The sequence below is a fragment of the Lolium perenne genome, chromosome 4 (genome assembly GCF_019359855.2).
Source record: "Lolium perenne isolate Kyuss_39 chromosome 4, Kyuss_2.0, whole genome shotgun sequence".
Lineage (NCBI taxonomy): Eukaryota > Viridiplantae > Streptophyta > Magnoliopsida > Poales > Poaceae > Lolium > Lolium perenne.
The window spans coordinates 91,946,717-91,967,459 of NC_067247.2; the positions used below are offsets into that span (position 1 = coordinate 91,946,717).

Here is a 20,743-nt window from a genome sequence, read left to right on the forward strand (position 1 = left end):
TGGACAGCATGGCATCTGTACTGACTACGAAATAAAAGGGAGCATTCCAGCTAAGTGGTCTTATGAAGTCTTCCCCCTCTGTCCTTAAACAATTACTCGATGTTGTGTTTTAAACAATTACTAAATGTCTGTTGCCATTGCCAATTGCACATGCGCAATCCGTTAGCTCATCCAGCTCCTCTGCCAAAATCTGCTCCACAGTGATCAATCAACATGACCTTGATCATTGATGTCAAGAATTCAAGTCTCAGGATCATACTGATCTCCAATCTTGCTTTGTGCTGGTAATACTGTATGAGGAAACGGTCTGCTTTATTTACTGGCATCGATCAATCGTTCACACGAGCTCACACCGTTACGAAGTGTCACACAATAACAGTCTCAGCACGCTCCTGTTCGTGCAAAACCAGTTGTACAATCTTTATTCCTACTAGGTACGTGCTACTAGTAGCGAATGCTGAACGGCCGTGCCATGGTTGGCGCTGGCTTATTTGCAGCAGCGAGATGCTCAGATGGAGATGCTGTTGGGGATGCCCTTGGCGGTGAGGCCGGCGGCGTCGCCCTTGCGGTCAGAGGTGTTGGGGTAGAGCAGCATGTAGGGGAGCTTGGCCGGGCCGTTGCGGTTCTTGAGCTGCGGGTCGTCGTTCTTGCCCACCACCTTGCTCTCGATCTCCACCAGCCGGTCGCTGAATCGCTTGAACACCCCCAGCGCCTTGGGGTCGGAGGTCCACTCCGGCGTGTCGCGCTGGCCGAGGTAGAGCTCGTCTGAGGAGTGCTTGGACAGCACCTCCAGCAGCGATATCCCGATGATGGTCTGGATCTGGCTGGTGATCGTGTGGATGAATGCCCGTTCCGGGTCACGCCCCAGCTCGGCGTACTCATCGGTGCCAGGCTCTGGCATGCGGCGGCGGCTCACCGTCGGCCGGTTCGGGAGGTACCCCGCGTACGGGTACTGCCCGAAGTTGACGGCGGCGTGCAGCGCAGACGCGATCCAGATGATGGTGGTGCATGATTTTGCCAGCTCGGTCACGGACTGCATCTTGGGCCACCATGGAGCGTCCTTGAGGTCACCGTGCCCGACCTCACGTGTCTCCTTCCACCACGCCTGCAGCTCCACGTCTCCCTGGAGCACGCCATCGTCTGGGTAGTAGATGGCCAGGTACTCGTCCACGTACTGCTCGATGGCGTGCCAGATGGCCAGCCCGTCCGCTGCATACGGGTAGTCCTGGATCAGCAGCCGCACCTTGTACGGGCTGGACGGGTCGGCCACAGCCACGCCCCTCTTGACGAGGTCATCAGGGAGGCCCTGCTCAGTGAAGTTCCAGTTCTTGTAAACGACCGATGACATGCCCAGAGCGAACTTGCTCGGGAAGACGGTCATCTCGAAGATGCCGCCGGCGTTGATGAGCGTCTGCCTCGCCAGCGCGTTGATGGTCATGGTGTCGCGGTAGTGCGGGCTCAGCAGCTTGTGTACCGGGTGCGCCACGCTGAGGTGACGGTTCGTCGAGATCACGAACGGCTCCATCACCGCGTGCGTGTTCAGCCTGCATTCAAATAGTATCCATCAGTTAGCTTCGCTCCAGCTCATTGTCATTCGTCAGTGCATTGATACACATCGCTAGTGTCATTGTTATGTACCAGTGGCTGACGAGCTGGTGCCACCCGGAGTCGCCAACAGCGACGTAGGCCTTGGCCAGCTCCCACACCCAGCCTTCGACGCTGCCGCTGGGAACTGGCGTGTAAACTTTGCTCTTGGCGGTGGTCAGGCCGCCCTGGATGAAAGGCTCGCTCAGCTCAATGGCGAGGGGTGTGAGCCTTCCATCACTACGCAGGAAGAAGAGGGTCCTGGTGGCGTAGATGAAATTGCCATCCAGGTTGTTGACGTCAATCAGAAATGGCATGAACCGGTCGTGGTGATCCAGGATGTAGAGCTTGTTGCTTTCCAGAGCCTGCAAATCGCAAAACCTCGATCGTTAATATACAGGCACGACAATTGATCGATATGCATCAAATTTCTTTATTTACAGCTACCAAATCACACAATTGATCGCAATTGCTTGGCTCAAATTACCTTCTGGACGGTGAGCCCCTCAAGGTTCTTCTCGATGTGCGCCGCCGTGATAGTGCTGGTGTGGTCGCCGTACTTGCTAGGGTCCAGAGTACTTTTCGGTGGGAACTCCTGCATACATGTGATGCAACATAAATTAAGATCGAATTGTTCAGACATGCTTCAGTGGCCAATCCATGAACCATGTACATATTCAGCATTTGTTGACTTCACTCACCGTGAGACGTGTGATCATCACCGGGTTGACGCCGGCAAGAACCTCCCGTGCGAACTCCTCGTCAGTCCTCCACGCCTGCTTGTCCTCTGCATATACAATACAGTGACATCTTCCGTCAGCATAACTTCCCGTGCAGAGGAACAATGCTCGGTGAATCCTCGGTTGGTTACTTGCCCATGATGATGTGTGGGAGAGGGAGCTTGAGGATGGAGTCGCCGCCGACGGGGATGAGGTCCTTGATGAGCTGGAGCGGGAAGCGCTTTCGCATCTCCTCGAAGGCGGCGATCTTCGGCAGCTTGATGCCGCCCTCGTAGAGGTTAATGATGTCCTGGAACGAGTCGAACTCGCCAGGTGTGGTGTCCACGTACGTGCGCACCGCCGGTATGATGCCCTGGGTTATGGCCTTGATGGAGTACCCCAGGAAATCTGCCATCTTGAGGTGCCCAAACTTCTCGTCACGCGGCACGTAGATCTGGTCCAGCAGCGACAGCCTGCTCTCCAGGCTGGGGTCTGCAAATATTGCCACACAAACCAACTGTCCAGGTCAGCAAATTCTCTGACAATTTAAGGCAGCAAGAACGCCAGCGTCCTGACAGTGTGACCCACTAGAGGCACAAGTGGGCTCACATATCAGTCAGAGAGTGTTTGGCATGTACCGTTGGTATTGGGCTTGCGGCCAGTGCGCCCGCGACGAGGGTAAGGGTGGTCTGCAGTGCCGCCGAGGATGGGGCGGCCCTCGCCGAGGTCGTTGTAGACGTCGTAGCGGTACACGCGGTCGTGCTCCTGGTAGGGGCCCTGCTGGTCGTCGCCCCTCAGGTTGCGCAGCTCGTCATCACGGTACGGTTTCAGCGCCGGCGGCATCTGGCTCGGCAGGTATGTCTGCATGCGCACCAAATGTTTAGTTGACAATGTTTAGAAACTCGATGAACATTGAGCTACTTAATTGCAATAAGCTTGAAGAAAAAAATTTGCTACTACTATATATGCAGGAGTACTAATGTACTATTACTACATTTGAGCAAGGCAGCTACTTCAGTTTTCTTTCTTGAGCATTTTTACAGTGGTTGGCAGGTACTATGAAGTATGAACCCTTTCTTAAGAGAAAGTATGGACCATGAAAGTTTCAGCAAGGTTCCACTATGTGACATTTAACCAGGAGTACACTATGCAATGGACACCATAGTACAAGTGGTATTCTTCCAATTCCAAGGAGGGCCTAGACAATTCATCTTAAGAAAGAGAATAACCTTTTGCCATGACTGGACATGGGGGAAAAAATGCTTAAGTAGGGATTTATGAACAATAATAATGGCTATAGAAAAGAAACAACTAATGACTGAATGTCCTAGGCACATTTTTTTCGCTGTCTAGCATGTGAAAACAATAGCATATTAGGGTATGCTCTTGTAAGCATAATAATAATGTAGAGGGCACACGAAATATTGGGGATTTTAACAAACTTGGTGAGATGAAATGCAGAGACACCCTGCGGGCATGAAATGCAGAAATATTTGGGGATCAATTATACACCAGTGGAGCATGTCCAGTTGTTTCGTTCTCCTGGACCAGCATAGGAGTTCTTACCAGGCATTAACACAAACACGCCACGGGCATGAAATGCAGAATTATTTGGTAGCAGCAACCAACAGCTGCCCTTGATATGCGACGGTGGGCGCGACATGAGTCCAGGAAGGCAGCAGGGAGAGGAGCAGGTGGCTGGCGCGTAGACGGAAAAGAGCTAGCTCTGCGTGTATGTAGCCGCGTGCGACCCAGGCAGTGGAGCAGAATCAGCAGGATACAGGGACTGGCGCAGGGCTTGCAGAAGCTGCCGTTGCTTAGGATCATGGAGGGAGGGGCGCGAGGCCGGAGGGCGTTGGTGAGGGAGGCAGGGGCGCCTGCTGCCCGCAGGACAGAGCGCTCGCCGGCGGGGAGGTGGGGGAGGGACAGGCGAGTTGTCGGAGAGTAGAGAGTGGGATCATAGAGAACAGACGGGAGAGAGCCAGGCAGGTGGGGCCATTGGTGTCAAAATGATACATAAATCCCTTTAATGAATAAAATAATTAGTATTTCAGTACTTTACAGTTTTTTTTTCTAGTAATAGCCTCTCAAATGAAGTAAACTTTGACCAAGTTTTGTAAAAAAAACTATTAGTATATGTCATGACAAATCAATGTCATTAGACACATCATGATATACATGTTGGTCTATCTCTTAGTTTTTCAAATATTGTATTGACTAGATTGGTTGGTTCCTAAATTCTCAATCATGATATATTTTTTAAGGTCATCTATTTGGCATACACCGGTGTGGGCTAAGGCCGCCACGACGAGATCATTCTAGATGGTTGTACTTTGTGAAATCAAAGTCGTTGAAGAGTGATGATGATAACATAGTTGAACAACCTTGATAACTACCGTTGTTTTAACAGCGTATGTTTCTTGAGTTCCATGGCGGCTATGTGTGTGATCATGTTGAGGGTGGTTGTATGGTTTTTGACCAGTTTCCCACAAATTAACCGTCCACTCTCTTCAGCATAAAATTAATGAAAACAGCTGAAAATAGCAAGTGTTTTATCTTGTTTAAAAAAATATTTTTAAGATGTCATCGTTTTGCAAAGTGAACCTGCGTGTGTGCATGCGTGCATCATCTAGGGCCATGAAACGAGCGGGGAGCCGTGGGTTCGCGTGAATTAAGTCGTGAACCCATCACGTGCCCCTCTGATCTTCTTATCTAGAGAAACGAATGCAGCAGGTCGGGCACTTCAACTACTCCTGCTAATTAACTGCAACTTCACCTACCAAGGTGCCACGTTGCCAGTCTCTCATTGAATCTTCCTAACCAAGCCGTATCTCCATTGCGACCAACACGGATTAAACAATGCGCCAGTCATGGACTTCAAGTTCAAGGTAGTACCGGCAAACAGTAATCTACTGCAAGGACTAGAATGCTTACGTCGTTGGCGAAGAAGACGCGGCTGTAGCTGTACTTGGCGGCGGGGTAGACCCATGAGTTGGCGACGAAGGTGAGCTTCCCCCGCCCCGGGACGTCGTCGAGGGTGATGGTCTTGAGGAAGAACTCGTTGTCGTGGTAGTTCTTGACGACGACGGCGCCGGGGACTCCCAGCTTCGACACATCCCAGTTGTCGAAGGTCAGCCCGAACTTGGACTCCCCCGTGGTGAGCGACGGGAAGCTCGCCGTCAGCCACTGCTCCAGCTCCGCCTCCGCTCCCACCTTGCCGCGGCCGCCGTTGTCTGCAGAAGGGCGTTCGCATGGTTAGTTAATTCGCTTTGCTACGACGGCTCTTCACTTTTTCATGGTTGTAGATTTTGTGGTGTACTAGTATGTATAGTAGTTTAGATTGTGTCGTCGTTACTCTTTTGACGTGTCTGTTTGTTGTTATCTTTTGCTTTGTCTGGAGCATCCGGTGCTCTGGTGCAGCACCATGCTCTAGCTCTTCTTTCCATGCTCGGGTAAAGATGATCCAGGGTCCGAGGCTAACTTTTGACTGATGGAGCAAGAGGAAGATCTACCGAGAGGAGACGAGCGGAGGAACCACACGAAGCAGAAGCGCTTACTGTTGTCGACGGCGGTGGAGCTGACGAGCTGGCAGGTGATCCCCTTGCCGAGGAACTCGGTGAGGCCGTCGAGGATGGCGGCGCCGAAGTCGTTGAGGTCCAGCACGTTCTTGCGCATGAGCACCACCGTGCCCTTGAGCCGCCCATTCTTGTTCGCCCCCGTCAGGTTGTCGATCAGACCGCCCACGCCCAGCATCTTCTTGGCTCCCTCGGTGCCTAGATCGAGTGCGTGTTTCAGAGCGGTGTGGAGCTGCAGGGTGTGTGAGGATTTCGCAGCTCGGGCAGGCCGTTTTATAGGGACGACTAGCTAGGGAGCGTGGCGTGGAGCTACACCAAGTCGTCCGTGGTACTGTACGGGTTGGGTAGCTACCGTGACGAGTTGGATTTGATTACTCGGGGCCGTACGTGCGTGATTGGCGTGGGTGGGATTAGAGCATCTCCACTCGTTTGCTCTCCCCAGGCTCAAATCTGGGGAAATTTACGTCTGGATTGAACGTAAATTTGGCGTGAAGAGGACTAGTTTCCCAGCCGCGATCTCAGGCGAAGACGCTGATCTAAATTTAAAAAATGGAAACTTGACAAAATACGGCTTAAAACGATCGAATTTAGACTAAATTTAATGATATTTACTACATAGAGGGCGAAGTTCATACACCGAATTCGACTATATTTCGAATTCGGCTAGGGGAATACAACTCTAAATATTAAAACACGGCGCTCTACATGAAGAAATGGCGGTAGAACACCGTGTAGTCCTTGTCGCCCTCGCCGCCATCGTCGAACTGCGGCGGCGCCGAAGCCGCCTGGCTGCTGCCTTGGCCGACGTCTCCCCACCGGCCACTGGTGCGAGGCGGGGACGGCGATGGCTTGTACCAGTCGTCGTCGAACTCCTCGAGGTCGGTGACGGGGACGGCGACGCCGGATGGAGGAGTCGCAGGCCGGCGGTAGCGAGCGACGTCCTCGAGGAGCCTCGCCTGCCGCTCCGCCTCCTCCTTCTCCCACTGCTCCCTCGACCAGGCGCAGGCCTGGTCGAGGGGCATGGCGTTCTCGGCGGGGACGAGGTCGCTTTCGGCCTCCTCCACCTTCACCTTCGCCGGCTTGCGCTTCCGCTCGCCGGAGGTGTCGGGTTCACGCTTGGGGCGGAGCCGTCCTTGTGCCGTCGAGGGCTCGCGGATGACGATCCCGCCGCCGCGCGCGCGGTTGCTCGGCGGGGAAGACGGCTCCTTTTTCACCGGCACCAATGATGGCGCCGACCTAGAGATCGACCTCGACGCCGAACCGGACGACGAGGAACTGGCAGCCATGCGCCGTGGCTGCCAGCTGCTTACCCAGTGGCGGCTGGCCGATGCCCTCGACAGTGGGGGCATCGTCAGAAGGGGGAAGTTGCCGCCCTCGATGTGCTCTAGGACGGCCTCGAGCGTCCGGCCCGGCACGCTCCACCACCGCTTGCGTCCGGCGGTGTTGTTGCGCGGAGGCGGAGGCGGCGGGCCGTCGTACGAGGCGAGCTCCTGCTCCCACCGGCGAAGGAAGAAGGAGTTCCACGCCGTCAGGTTGTCGGGGTGGTAGCGTAGCTCGGCGCGGTCGTGGTCCGACAACGTTAGTCGGACCTCCTCGATGGCGGCTTCGAGGGCGCGTCCCTGGGGCGGTGGCGGGATTGGCACGCTGCCCGCACTTAGCCGCCACCCGCCGCCGGGAGGCCTCGTGTCCGGCGGGCAGGGTTACCCCGCCAGGTGGAGGAGGTGCCCCTCCCACGCGTGGAGCGACCGGCGTGGGAAGCCGTTGTTGGTCGCGCCGTCTTCGTCGTTGTAGGCCATGGATCTCGTCGAGGGTAGAGGGAAGGAAGAGGAAGAGGAAGAGGAAGAGTTGTGCGACGCGTTGATGACCCACAAATATAGGGGGTGTATCGTAGTACTTTCGATAAATAAGAGTGTCGAACCCAACGAGGAGCCGAAGGTGTTGACAAGCAGTTTCGATGAAGGATTCACTGTAAATGATCACATACAAGTATTCAGGGGGTTTTGATATAGCAGATAGATAAAATACAAGTAAGTAAAATGCGAGAGTAATAATTGCAGCGAGTGGCCCAATCCTTTTTAGCACAAAGAACAAGCCGGTTTGTTTACTTATGATGACCAAACGTTCTTGAGGACACACGGGAATTTATTCTAGTTCTTTTGCTTCATATAGTTGATTAATCTTCATTGTTTTGATAAGTGTTGTGTGGGTGAACCTATGCTAATGCACCGCCATTCCTAGGACTAATACATACTTGTGATTAAACCCCTTGCAAGCATCCGCAAATACAAGCAAGTAATTAAGATAAATCTAACCACAGCCTTAAACTCTCTGAGATCTTGCTATCCCTCATGCATCGATATACCAACGGGGGTTCAGGTTGCTGTCACTCCGGCAACCCCACAATTAGCAAACGAATACAAAATGCATTCCCCTAGGCCCATAAAGGTGAAGTATCATGTAGTCGATGTTCACATGACACCACTAGAAGAATAACACCACAACTTAAATATCAAACCATTAAATATTACTCAACATAGTTCACTACTGACATTTAGACTTCACCCACATGTCCTCAAGAACTAAACGAACTACTCACAAGACATCATATGGGACATGATCAGAGGTGATATGATGATGAATAACAATCTGAACATAAACCTTGGTTCAACGGTTTCACTCAATAGCATCAATAACAAGGAGTAATCAACACCGGGAGAGTTTCCCCTATGAAATAATCAAGATTCAACCCTAGATGTTACAGGGGAGACGAGGTGCAGCGGTGGAGATGACGGTGTCGGTGGTGGAGATGATGATGATGATGATCCCAATGAAGTCCAGCTCGATGACGGTGACGATGGCGACGATTTTCCCCTCCGGGAGGGAATTTCCCCGGCAGATTTCAGCCTGTCGGAGAGCTCTTTTCTCTCTGGTGTTTTCCGCCCCGCAGAGGCAGCTGTGTCTATTCTCGATCGTTATGTGCACCTTAGGGTTTCGGGTAGATGAAGTACGCGAAAAGGAGATGGCCGAGGGGGGTCGTGGGCCCCCTCCCCACGTGGCGGCACGCCTGGCCTGGTGGCCGCGCCCGCCTATGGGGAGGGCCCATGGCGGCCCTCCTAGGCCTCCCCTTTTGGCTGGCCCCTTATTCTGAAAAAATAAGAGCTTCGGTATAATTTCCGTCAATTGTTGATCTTCAGAAATATTGTATCCTGATGGTGCTTTTTCCAGCAGAATCCTGACTCCGGTGAGTAATTCTCCAATAACCATGAAACATGCAAAATAGGTGAAATAACATATGTATCATCTCTAAATATGAAATATATCAATGAATAACAGTAAATTATGATATAAAAATAGTGATGCAAAATGGACGTATCAACTCCCCCCAAGCTTAGACCTCGCTTGTCCCCAAGCGAAACTGAACTCAGTAAACAAGACCACATGTTTACGGAGTGAAGAGTCGATAAATGAAATACGGACAAGAAGCATCACATTAATTCACACAAGACATTCTAGTGAACAACTTCCTCATATAACTCAACTTGAAACAAGTAGAGGGAAATCACAAATAAAGGTGCATAGGAAATCATAATTGGTGATGGTAAACTTCGTTCTTGGTCAAAGAACAATTAACAGATTGTACTTATCTTTCGAGTAGAGCCTTTATATTGGAGCTTATATGGCAGAACTTACATGCTCAATCATAACAATCTCCTCATAATCATTGATAACCTTCAAAGTCATATTCATTCAGATAAAATGTGTACTAAACAAGGAAGAATAAAAGACATGATTAAATAGATCACAATATAAATGGTTGGACGCAACAACTCAATTGCTTGCTTAAGATAGAGGGAAATAGGTTTATTGACTCAACATAAAGTAAAGATAGGCCCTTCGCAGAGGGAAGCAGGGATTAAATCATGTGCTAGAGCTTTTTAAGTTTTGAAATCATATAGAGGGCATAAAAGTATAGTTTTGAGAGGTGTTTGCTGTTGTCAATGAATGGTAGTGGGCACTCTAACCCCCTTGTCAAACGGACTTTCAAAGAGCGGCTCCCATGAAGGAAGTTATCTCTACCAGCAAGGTAGATCATCCCTTTTCTCTTTTGTTTACACATGTACTTTAGTTTTATTTATGGATGACACTCCTCCCAACCTTTGCTTACACAAGCCAAGGCTAACCGAATCCTCGGGTCCCTTCCAACATTTCACATACCATGGAGGAGTGTCTATTGCAAAATTAAGTTGCTTACTGATGAATCAGGGCAAAACATGTGAAGAGAATTATTAATGAAAGTTAATTAATTGGGGCTGGGAACCCCGTTGCCAGCTCTTTTTGCAAAATTATTGGATAAGCGGATGTGCCACTAGTCCATTGGTGAAAGTCTGCCCAACAAGATTTGAAAGATAAAACACCACATACTTCCTCATGAGCTATAAAACATTGACACAAATAAGAGATACTAACTTTTTGAATTGTTTAAAGGTAGCACATGAAGTATTTACTTGGAGTGGCAGAGAAATACCACACAGTAGGTAGTTATGGTGGACACACATGACATAGGTTTAGTTTAAGGTTTTGGATGCACGAGAAGCATTCCCTCTCAGTACAGGGCTTTGGCTAGCAAGGTTGGTTAGCAAGCATAAGAGTTGAGGGAAACAAACAAATATACATGTGATAGAAACAATCATGCATCTTCCTTGTAATCACAAACAATTTTAACTTCAGAATACTAAACTCATTAGCTAACAAGAAAGGAAGATAATGAAATAATATATCTACATGTATTTCCCTCTTTTCTACTTAAACCTCAAAGTATTGTTTCTGTTGACCAATGCTAAGTTTGCCAAAACCAAATAGATTTACTTAATGCTCCCAAAGTGATACCAATACTAACAACAAGATCAATCATATAACAAAAATTGCAAACTAAAATAAGGTGTGCAAAATGTAAATGATAAAACTTCTCATTAATATTCCATAACGATAACTCACACCAAGGGATACATAGATAACCAACTAAAAGAGAGATACTTCCACACTGCAACCATCTTATATGATAACTTCCCTACTCATGATATGACACTACTTGATAGTAAAAAGGTAAAAGATAGTGATGATGTGATACCGCGGCACTCCCCCAAGCTTGGAACCAACCAAGGGGGTGCCAATACCAATGATGAATTACTCCTTCGGTGGTGATGGTGGAACGACCCTGATGGGAGTGAGGAACCGCTCTAGCATTCTGCGAAGTCGGTTATTCTCCTCCTGAAGTATCTCCACTTCCCTTCTCAGAACACGGTATTGATCACAAAACTCATCGGTAACCCGTAAAGCTTCCTCCACAGCAGGGAAAGAGTTGAGGCTAGGAGCAGGTGGTAAGGGTCCCTGCAAGTTATGAGAAAAAGAACGTCGAGTGTTAACCGATCCCACCAAGATTGGCTTACTCCCAACAGCTTGTCGCTCTCTTTTTAATGATGACATCTTCTTCACTTCTTCCTTGACACTCTCATCCATCTCTTTCCACTCGGGATCTTGAATATCTTCCTCCGAAAGCCCCTTGCTCTTGTTGTTGGAGACCATGGTGCTTCTAGATCAAAAACAGATCCTGGCAGAAAACAGCTCGAAACAAAACACGACGAGAAAACGATATACAGACCTCGGGGAGTCCGTGGGATTATATAGAAAAAAAATTCACGACTGAAGGAAAGTACCAGGTCAAACCAGAGTGGAAGAGAGACTCCGAGGAGCCGTCCCCATAGGGCGACGCAGCCAAGGTGGGGCCCGCGCCACCACGTGGGGATGCGCCCTCGTGCGTCTCCTCCGCTCCGATTCAATCTCGTAATTTTTCATCTTTTCTAAAAATAGCAAAAACATTGTTCGGAAAGTTAAACGCGAACTTTTTATTACCAGAACTGTTACCTATTCGAAGTCGAACTCTGCAGAACTATCAATTTGATCTTTGATGAAAGTTTCCAGAGTCATCACTTGAATAACATCAACATCTTCATTATAATAATCTCCAGAAATATAATGCTTGAGTCTTTGTCCATTCACCACTTGTGTGGCATCACCTTTCAGCGAACCAATTTTTATTGCCCCTGAACGATACACCTCCACAATGACATATGGTCCTTCCCATTTTGAGAGTAATTTCCCTGCAAAAAATCTGAGACGAGACCGATACAATAGGACTTTATCTCCAACATTAAATTCTCTTTTGATAATTCTTCTATCATGCCATTTCTTAACTTTCTCCTTAAAAAGTTTAGCATTTTCATAAGCTTCACTTCTCCACTCATCTAGAGAACTCAATTGTAGCAACTTTTTCTTACCGGCAAGTTTAGGATCTGTATTAAGTTCTGTTACAGCCCAATAAGCTTTGTGCTCTAGTTCTAAAGGTAAATGACAAGCTTTTCCATAAACCATTTTATAAGGAGACATGCCCATAGGATTTTTATAAGCAGTTCTATAAGCCCATAGTGCTTCCTTCAACTTACTAGCCCATTTTTTCCTAGATTTATTAACAGTCTTTTGCAAGATAGATGTAATTTCTCTATTTGATAATTCTACTTGTCCACTAGTTTGAGGATGATAAGCGGAAGCAATCCTATGATTAATATCATATTTAGCAAGAGTTTTTCTAAAACCACCATGAATAAAATGAGAACCTCCATCAGTCATAAGATATCTAGGTACTCCAAACCTAGGAAAAATAACATCTAAAAGCATTTTTAAAGAGGTCTCACCATCAGCACTTTTTGCGGGTATGGCTTCCACCCATTTAGTAACATAATCAACAGCGACAAGTATATGAGTGTTACCTTCTGAAGAAGGGAAACGACCCATGAAGTCAAATCCCCAACAATCAAATGGTTCAATAACAAGAGTATAATTCATAGGCATTTCATTGCGTCTAGAGATATTACCAACCCTTTGACATTCATCACAAGATAAAATAAACTTTCTTGCATCTTTAAAGAGAGTTGGCCAATAAAAACCTGACTGTAGAACCTTTTGCGCGGTTCTATCTCCGGCGTGATGTCCTCCATAAACACTACCATGACACTTACTCAATATCTCTTGTTGTTCATATTTGGGAACACATCTTCGCATAATACCATCCACTCCTTCTTTATATAAGTGTGGGTCATCCCAAAAATAATGCCTCAAGTCATAAAAGAATTTTCTCCTTTGCTGGGCTGAAAAGGTTGGAGGCAGGTACTTGGAAACAATAAAGTTAGCATAATCAGCATACCAAGGACTGTCTCGCGAGCTCACCTTTATTACAGCCAATTGTTCATTTGGAAACTATCATTAACAGGAACATGATCATAAGCAATATTTTCCAATCTAGACAAATTATCAGCAACAAGATTATCAGCACCATTCCTATCTATAATATGTAAATCAAATTCTTGCAAAAGAAGCACCCATCTAATAAGCCTTGGCTTAGCATCTTTCTTTTCCATAAGGTACCTAATTGCAGCATGATCAATATGAATTGTGACTTTTGAATCAACAATATAAGGTCTAAACTTGTCGCAAGCAAAAACCACAGCTAATAATTCTTTTTCAGTTGCAGCGTAATTTCTTTGAGCAGCATCAAGAGTTTTACTAGCATAATGAATAACATTCAATTTTTTATCTACTCGCTGTCCAAGAACAGCACCTACAGCAAAATCACTAGCATCACACATAATTTCAAAAGGTAAATTCCAATCAGGAGGTTCAACTACAGGAGCAGTTGTCAAGGCTTTCTTTAGAGTTTCAAAAGCTTCCTTACAATCATCATCAAAAACAAAAGGTACATCTTTTTGAAAAAGATTAGTAAGAGGCTTTGAAATTTTAGAGAAATCTTTAATAAATCTCCTATAAAAACCAGCATGACCTACGAATACCGTTAACATCCCTCGGATAGGGCATCTTCTCAATCGCTTCAACCTTAGCTCTATCAACTTCAATGCCTCTCTCAGAAATTTTATGTCCCAATACAATCCCTTCATTAACCATAAAGTGGCATTTCTCCCACTTAAGAACAAGGTTAGTTTCTTCACATCTCTGCAAAACTTTATCAAGGTTTCGCAAACAATTATCAAAAGAATTCCCATAGACAAAAAAATCATCCATGAATACCTCTACAATCTTTTCACAAACGCCATGAAAAATAGCAGACATACATCTTTGAAAAGTAGCAGGAGCATTACATAAACCAAAAGGCATACGCCTATAAGCATAAGTTCCATAGGGACAAGTGAAAGTGGTTTTATCTTGATCTTTAGTTCTAACAGCAATTTGTGAAAACCCAGAATAACCATCAAGAAAGCAGAAATGAGTATTTTTAGATAAACTTTCTAGCATTTGATCAATAAAAGGTAAAGGGTAATGATCTTTCTTAGTAACTTTATTAACTTTTTGAAAATCAATGCACATTCTATACCCTACAACTACTCTTTGAGGGATGAGCTCATCATTATCATTAGGTACAACAGTTATTCCTCCTTTCTTAGGAACACAATGCCCAGGACTAACCCATCTACTATTAGCAATAGGATATATAATACCAGCTTCAAGAAGTTTTAATACCTCATTCCTTACCACATCCTTCATCTTAGGAATTAGACGACGGTGATGTTCAACAACAGGCTTTGCATCATCTTCCATGTTGATGGTATGTTGGCAAATAGAGGGAGAAATCCCCTTCAAGTCATCATGAGTGTAGCCAATAGCTCCTCGGTGTTTCTTCAATATTTCCAATAACCTTTCTTCCTCAAAATCTGAAAGCTTAGCACTAATAATAACAGGATATGTTTTCTTATCATCAATATAAGCATACTTAAGATTATCGGGCAGCGGTTTCAAATCAAAAACAAGATCTTCCTTTGGTGGTGGTGTTGTACCTAGATCTTCAACCGGTAAGTCATGTTTAAGAATAGGTTGACGAAGGAAAATTTCATCAAGCTCATTCCTTTGTTCCCTAAAGACTTCACTCTCATGATCCTCCAAATGTTGCTGCAAAGGTTTATTAGGAGCAAGAGCAATAGATGCAAGCTGTTCAACTCTAAAATCATTATTGGGCAATTCAGCTTCATAAGGAACTTTGGCAAATTTAGAGAAATTAAACTCATAAGATTCACCAGCAAATTTAGTCACAATTTTCTCTTTCTTGCAATCTATAATAGCTCCACAAGTATTTAGAAAAGGTCTACCAAAAATGATAGGACAAGTCTTACTAGCAGCAGAACCAAGTATCAAAAAGTCAGCAGGATATTTAATCTTACCACATAGAACTTCCACATCTTGAACAATACCAATAGGAGAGATAGTTTCTATATTAGCTAGCCGAATAACCACATCAATATCTTCAAGTTCACAAGAACCAATTTCATGCATGATTTCCTTGTAAAGCTCATAAGGAATGGCACTAATACTTGCACCAATATCACATAAACCATAATAACAATGATCACCAATTCTAACAGAGAGCATAGGAACACTGGCTTTCCTGGACTTACTAGGATGTAAAACAATATTAGAAGCATCTTCACAGAAAATGATGTGACCATCTTCTACATTTTCAGTCACACGGTCTTTAACTATTGCAACAGCAGGTTCAACATTTATTTGTTCCTCAGGTTCTATAGGTTTCTTTGCACTTTTGTTAACCACACTAGTTATAACAGAATACTCCTTCATTTTAGCAGAAAAAGGGGTTTTCTCAATATAAGCTTAAGGAAGAATGTGATCAACAGTTTTAACTTCAATACATTTACCTATAGATGAATCGGTTTTATCTTTATAGGGTTCATGATACTTATTAAAATTCTTCCTAGGCAATTCAAAATGAGAGGCAAAAGCTTTATAAAAGTTTGCAACAACTTGAGAGTCAAGACCATAAGTAGCACTCATATTTCGAAATTTATCAGTATCCATAAAACTTTCAATGCAGTCATAATCATAATTTATACCTGACTCTCTACCTTTGTCGTTCTCCCATCCTTCAGTATTCTCCTAAATCCGATCAAGAAGGTCCCATTTAAACTCTTCTTTGTTGCATGTGAATGATCCAGAACAAGTAGTATCCAGCAAGGTTTTATCTTGAAAAGAAAGTCTTGCATAGAAATTATCAATGATGATATTACCAGGAAGCTCATGAATGGGGCATTTGAGCATTAAAGATTTCAATCTCCCCCATGCTTGGGCAATACTCTCTCCATCATGAGGCCAGAAATTATATATGCGGTTTCGGTCTTTGTGAATTTCACTTGGAGGATAGAATTTAGAATAAAATAGAGGCACAATATCCTTCCAATCAAGAGAATTCCCATTCTTCAGCAATTTATACCAATGCGCCGCTTTACCAGACATCGACATAGAGAATAGTTTCTTCCTAACTTCATCCATAGAAATACCTGTGTAAGAGCAAGATCCATATCCCGTGTTTTGTGTGTTTGATAACAACACTCGAACAATTCTAACCGTGCACAAAGTTTGTCATTGATAGGTTTGCAAGATGCACGGTGCCCTCGTCGAACACATTATGATCAGAAGACCAAAGCGTAGTTCTTAGGCTTTCTGGTTTTCTGTGTGTGTCGCGAGGTAACATGGTAGGAGAGGAAAAGAGGAAAAAGCTGTTTTAGCCATAGTGGTACTACCGGTACCAGGAGCGGTAGTACCGCTACCCCTACTGGTACCGCCCGAGATACCGCTCTGAGGATTGCACGCGAAACTGTCCCACGGAACAGGTTACGGTACCTTTACGGTACCTTGAGCGGTAGTACCGCTTGCGAGCGGTAGTACCGCCCACGGTACCGCTCAAGTACCATAACGCGTTACGGTCGTACCGCTGTGGTACCACTTCGGTACCGCTTCGAGTCCAGTAAGGTTTGGACCCTGTTGCGGTACCTCGAGCGGTACCGCAAGCGGTAGTACCGCGATGTGTCCACGTGGACAAGTTCTGTGGGGATTCGAACTCAGGGCGGTAGTACCGCTTCCCAGAAGCGGTAGTACCGCTTAGGCAAAAACAGCACCTAACGGTTGGATTTGGAGGGACCTATATAAAGGCCCCTTCTTCTCCAGCCCGATTTGGCTCTTCTATCTCTCTCCTCCATTGTTGCTGAGCTCAAAATTGAGGGGATCTCCCCATCCACCCAACCAATCTTGTTCATACTTTGAGGAGTGGTGGAGGAGACCCCGATCTGTCATTCTACCGAGAGAAAGTTCGCCAATTCGTGTTACTCCTTAGTGGATCTTGGTGGTAGGGTTCCTTTGGTGGAGCATTGGAAGAGTTCCTTGGTGTAGCATTGGAAGGGTTCCTTGGTGGAGCATTGGAAGGGTTCCTTGGTGGGGCATTGGAAGGGTTCCTTTGGTGGAGCATTGGAAGAGTTCCTTGGTGGGGCATTGGAAGGGTTCCTATTGTGGAGCATTGGAGATGTGCAGATATGGAAGCTAGCTTGGTGATGTACTAGCTCCATAGGGTGTTGGGAGCATCCTTGTGTGTGGAGCTCGCCCCAACCTTGTGAAGGAATCACCGCCTCGACCGGTGCCTTAGTGGAAGAGGGGGAGCACCTTCGTGGAGCTCTCTCGAGGAAGAAGGTGAGGCCTTCCTTTGTGGTGTGGCCGTCTAGTCTCTTGTGTGAGACTAGCACCTCCTTGATGCGTGTGGTTGGCACGTCCGTTGGGAACCCCAAGAGGAAGGTGTGATGCGCACAGCGTCAAGTTTCCCTCAGTAAGAAACCAAGGTTTAATCGGACCAGTAGGAGTCAAGAAGCACGTTGAAGGTTGATGGCGGCGGGATGTAGTGTGGCGCAACACCAGGGATTCCGGCGCCAACGTGGAACCTGCACAACACAACCAAAGTACTTTGCCCCAACGAAACAGTGAGGTTGTCAATCTCACCGGCTTGCTGTAACAAAGGATTAACCGTATTGTGTGGAAGATGATTGTTTGCAGAAAACAGTAGAACAAGTATTGCAGTAGATTGTATTTCAGTAAAGAGAATTGGACCGGGGTCCACAGTTCACTAGAGGTGTCTCTCCCATAAGACAAACAGCATGTTGGGTGAACAAATTACAGTTGGGCAATTGACAAATAGAGAGGGCATGACCATGCACATACATATCATGATGAGTATAGTGAGATTTAATTGGGCATTACGACAAAGTACATAGACCGCCATCCAACTGCATCTATGCCTAAAAAGTCCACCTTCAGGTTATCATCCGAACCCCCTCCAGTATTAAGTTGCAAAGCAACAGACAATTGCATTAAGTATGGTGCGTAATGTAATCAACAACTACATCCTTAGACATAGCATCAATGTTTTATCCCTAGTGGCAACAGCACAACACAACCTTAGAACTTTCTCACACCGTCCTGTGTCAATGCAGGCATGAACCCACTATCGAGCATAAGTACTCCCTCTTGGAGTTACAAGCATCTACTTGGCCAGAGCATCTACTAGTAACGGAAAGCATGCAAGATCATAAACAACACGTAGATATAACTTTGATAATCAACATAACAAGTATTCTCTATTCATCGGATCCCAACAAACGCAACATATAGAATTACAGATAGATGATCTTGATCATGTTAGGCAGCTCACAAGATCCGACAATGATAGCACAATGGGGAGAAGACAACCATCTAGCTACTGCTATGGACCCATAGTCCAGGGGTAGACTACTCACACATCACACCGGAGGCGACCATGGCGGCGTAGAGTCCTCCGGGAGATGATTCCCCTCTCCGGCAGGGTGCCGGAGGCGATCTCCTGGATCCCCCGAGATGGGATCGGCGTTGGCGGCGTCTGGGAAGGTTTTCCGTATCGTGGCTCTCGGTGCGGGGGTTTCGTCACGGAGGCTTTAAGTAGGCGGAAGGGCAAGTCAAGAGGCGGCACGGGGGCCCACACCATAGGCCGGCGCGGCCAAGGGGCCGCGCCGCCCTAGGGTTTGGCCACCCCGTGGCCCCTCGTCGCTTCGTCTTCGGACTTCTGGAAGCTTCGTGGAAAAATAGGCCCCTGGGCTTTGATTACGTCCAATTCCGAGAATATTTCCTTACTAGGATTTCTGAAACCAAAAACAGCAGAAACAAAGAATCGGCACTTCGGCATCTTGTTAATAGGTTAGTTCCAGAAAATGCACGAATATGACATAAAGTGTGCATAAAACATGTAGATAACATCAATAATGTGGCATGGAACATAAGAAATTATCGATACGTCGGAGACGTATCAGCATCCCCAAGCTTAGTTACGCTCGTCCCGAGCGGGTAAAACGATAACACGAGATAATTTACGGAGTGACATGCCATCATAATCTTGATCATACTATTTGTAAAGCATATGTAGTGAATGCAGCGATCAAAACAATGTATATGACATGAGTAAACAAGTGAATCATAAAGCAAAGACTTTTCATGAATAGCACTTCAAGACAAGCATCAATAAGTCTTGCATAAGAGTTAACTCATAAAGCAATAATTCAAAGTAAAGGTATTGAAGCAACACAAAAGAAGATTAAGTTTCAGCGGTTGCTTTCAACTTGTAACATGTATATCTCATGGATATTGTCAACATAGAGTAATATAATAAGTGCAATAAGCAAGTATGTAGGAATCAATGCACAGTTCACACAAGTGTTTGCTTCTTGAGGTGGAGAGAAATAGGTGAACTGACTCAACATTGAAAGTAAAAGAATGGTCCTCCATAGAGGAAAAGCATCGATTGCTATATTTGTGCTAGAGCTTTGATTTTGAAAACATGAAACAATTTTGTCAACGGTAGTAATAAAGCATATGCATCATGTAAATTATATCTTATAAGTTGCAAGCCTCATGCATAGTGTACTAATAGTGCCCGCACCTTGTCCTAATTAGCTTGGACTACCTGGATTATCACCGCAATACATATGCTTTAACCAAGTATCACAAAGGGGTACCTCTATGCCGCCTGTACAAAGGTCTAAGGAGAAAGCTCGCATTTGGATTTCTCGCTTTTGATTATTCTCAACTTAGACATCCATACCGGGACAACATAGACAACAGATAATGGACTCCTCTTTTAATGCTTTAAGCATTCAACAACAATTAATTCTTTTCTCATTAGAGATTTGAGGATGTTTGTCCAAAACTGAAACTTCCACCATGGATCATGGCTTTAGTTAGCGGCCCAATGTTCTTCTCTAACAATATGCATGCTCAAACCATTCAACTCAGTGTAGATCGCCCTTACTTCAGACAAGACGAACATGCATAGCAACTCACATGAAATTCAACAATGAAAAGTTGATGGCGTCCCCAGTAAACATGGTTATCGCACAACAAGCAACTTAATAAGAGATAAAGTGCATAATTACATATTCAATACCACAATAGTTTTTAAGCTATTTGTCCCATGAGCTATATATTGCAAAGGTGAATGATGGAATTTTAAAGGTAGCACTCAAGCAATTTACTTTGGAATGGCGGAAAATACCATGTAGTAGGTAGGTATGGTGGACACAAATGGCATAGTGGTTGGCTCAAGTATTTTGGATGCATGAGAAGTATTCCCTCTCGATACAAGGTTTAGGCTAGCAAGGCTTATTTGAAACAAACACAAGGATGAACCGGTGCAGCAAAACTCACATAAAAGACATATTGAAAACATTATAAGACTCTACACCGTCTTCCTTGTTGTTCAAACTCAATACTAGAAATTATCTAGACCTTAGAGAAACCAAATATGCAAACCAAATTTTTAGCATGCTCTATGTATTTCTTCATTAATGGGTGCAAAGCATATGATGCAAGAGCTTAATCATGAGCACAACAATTGCCAAGTATCACATTACCCAAGACATTTATAGCAATTACTACATGTAT

General features: G+C 45.7%; 1 protein-coding gene across 1 annotated transcript; it reads right to left on the reverse strand.

The window, feature by feature from the left end:
• Positions 1-295: 295 nt before the first annotated feature.
• LOC127293305 (linoleate 9S-lipoxygenase 1) lies at positions 296-6,139 on the reverse strand. The gene is made up of 8 exons (XM_051322885.1): positions 5,861-6,139; positions 5,238-5,536; positions 2,942-3,164; positions 2,460-2,795; positions 2,286-2,371; positions 2,072-2,179; positions 1,639-1,949; positions 296-1,544 (listed from the first exon to the last, which is right to left on the reverse strand). The coding sequence occupies exons 1-8, from the start codon at positions 6,054-6,056 to the stop codon at positions 509-511; spliced, it is 2,595 nt and encodes an 864-aa protein (XP_051178845.1). The 5' UTR covers positions 6,057-6,139; the 3' UTR covers positions 296-508.
• Between the last annotated feature and the right edge of the window lie 14,604 nt (positions 6,140-20,743).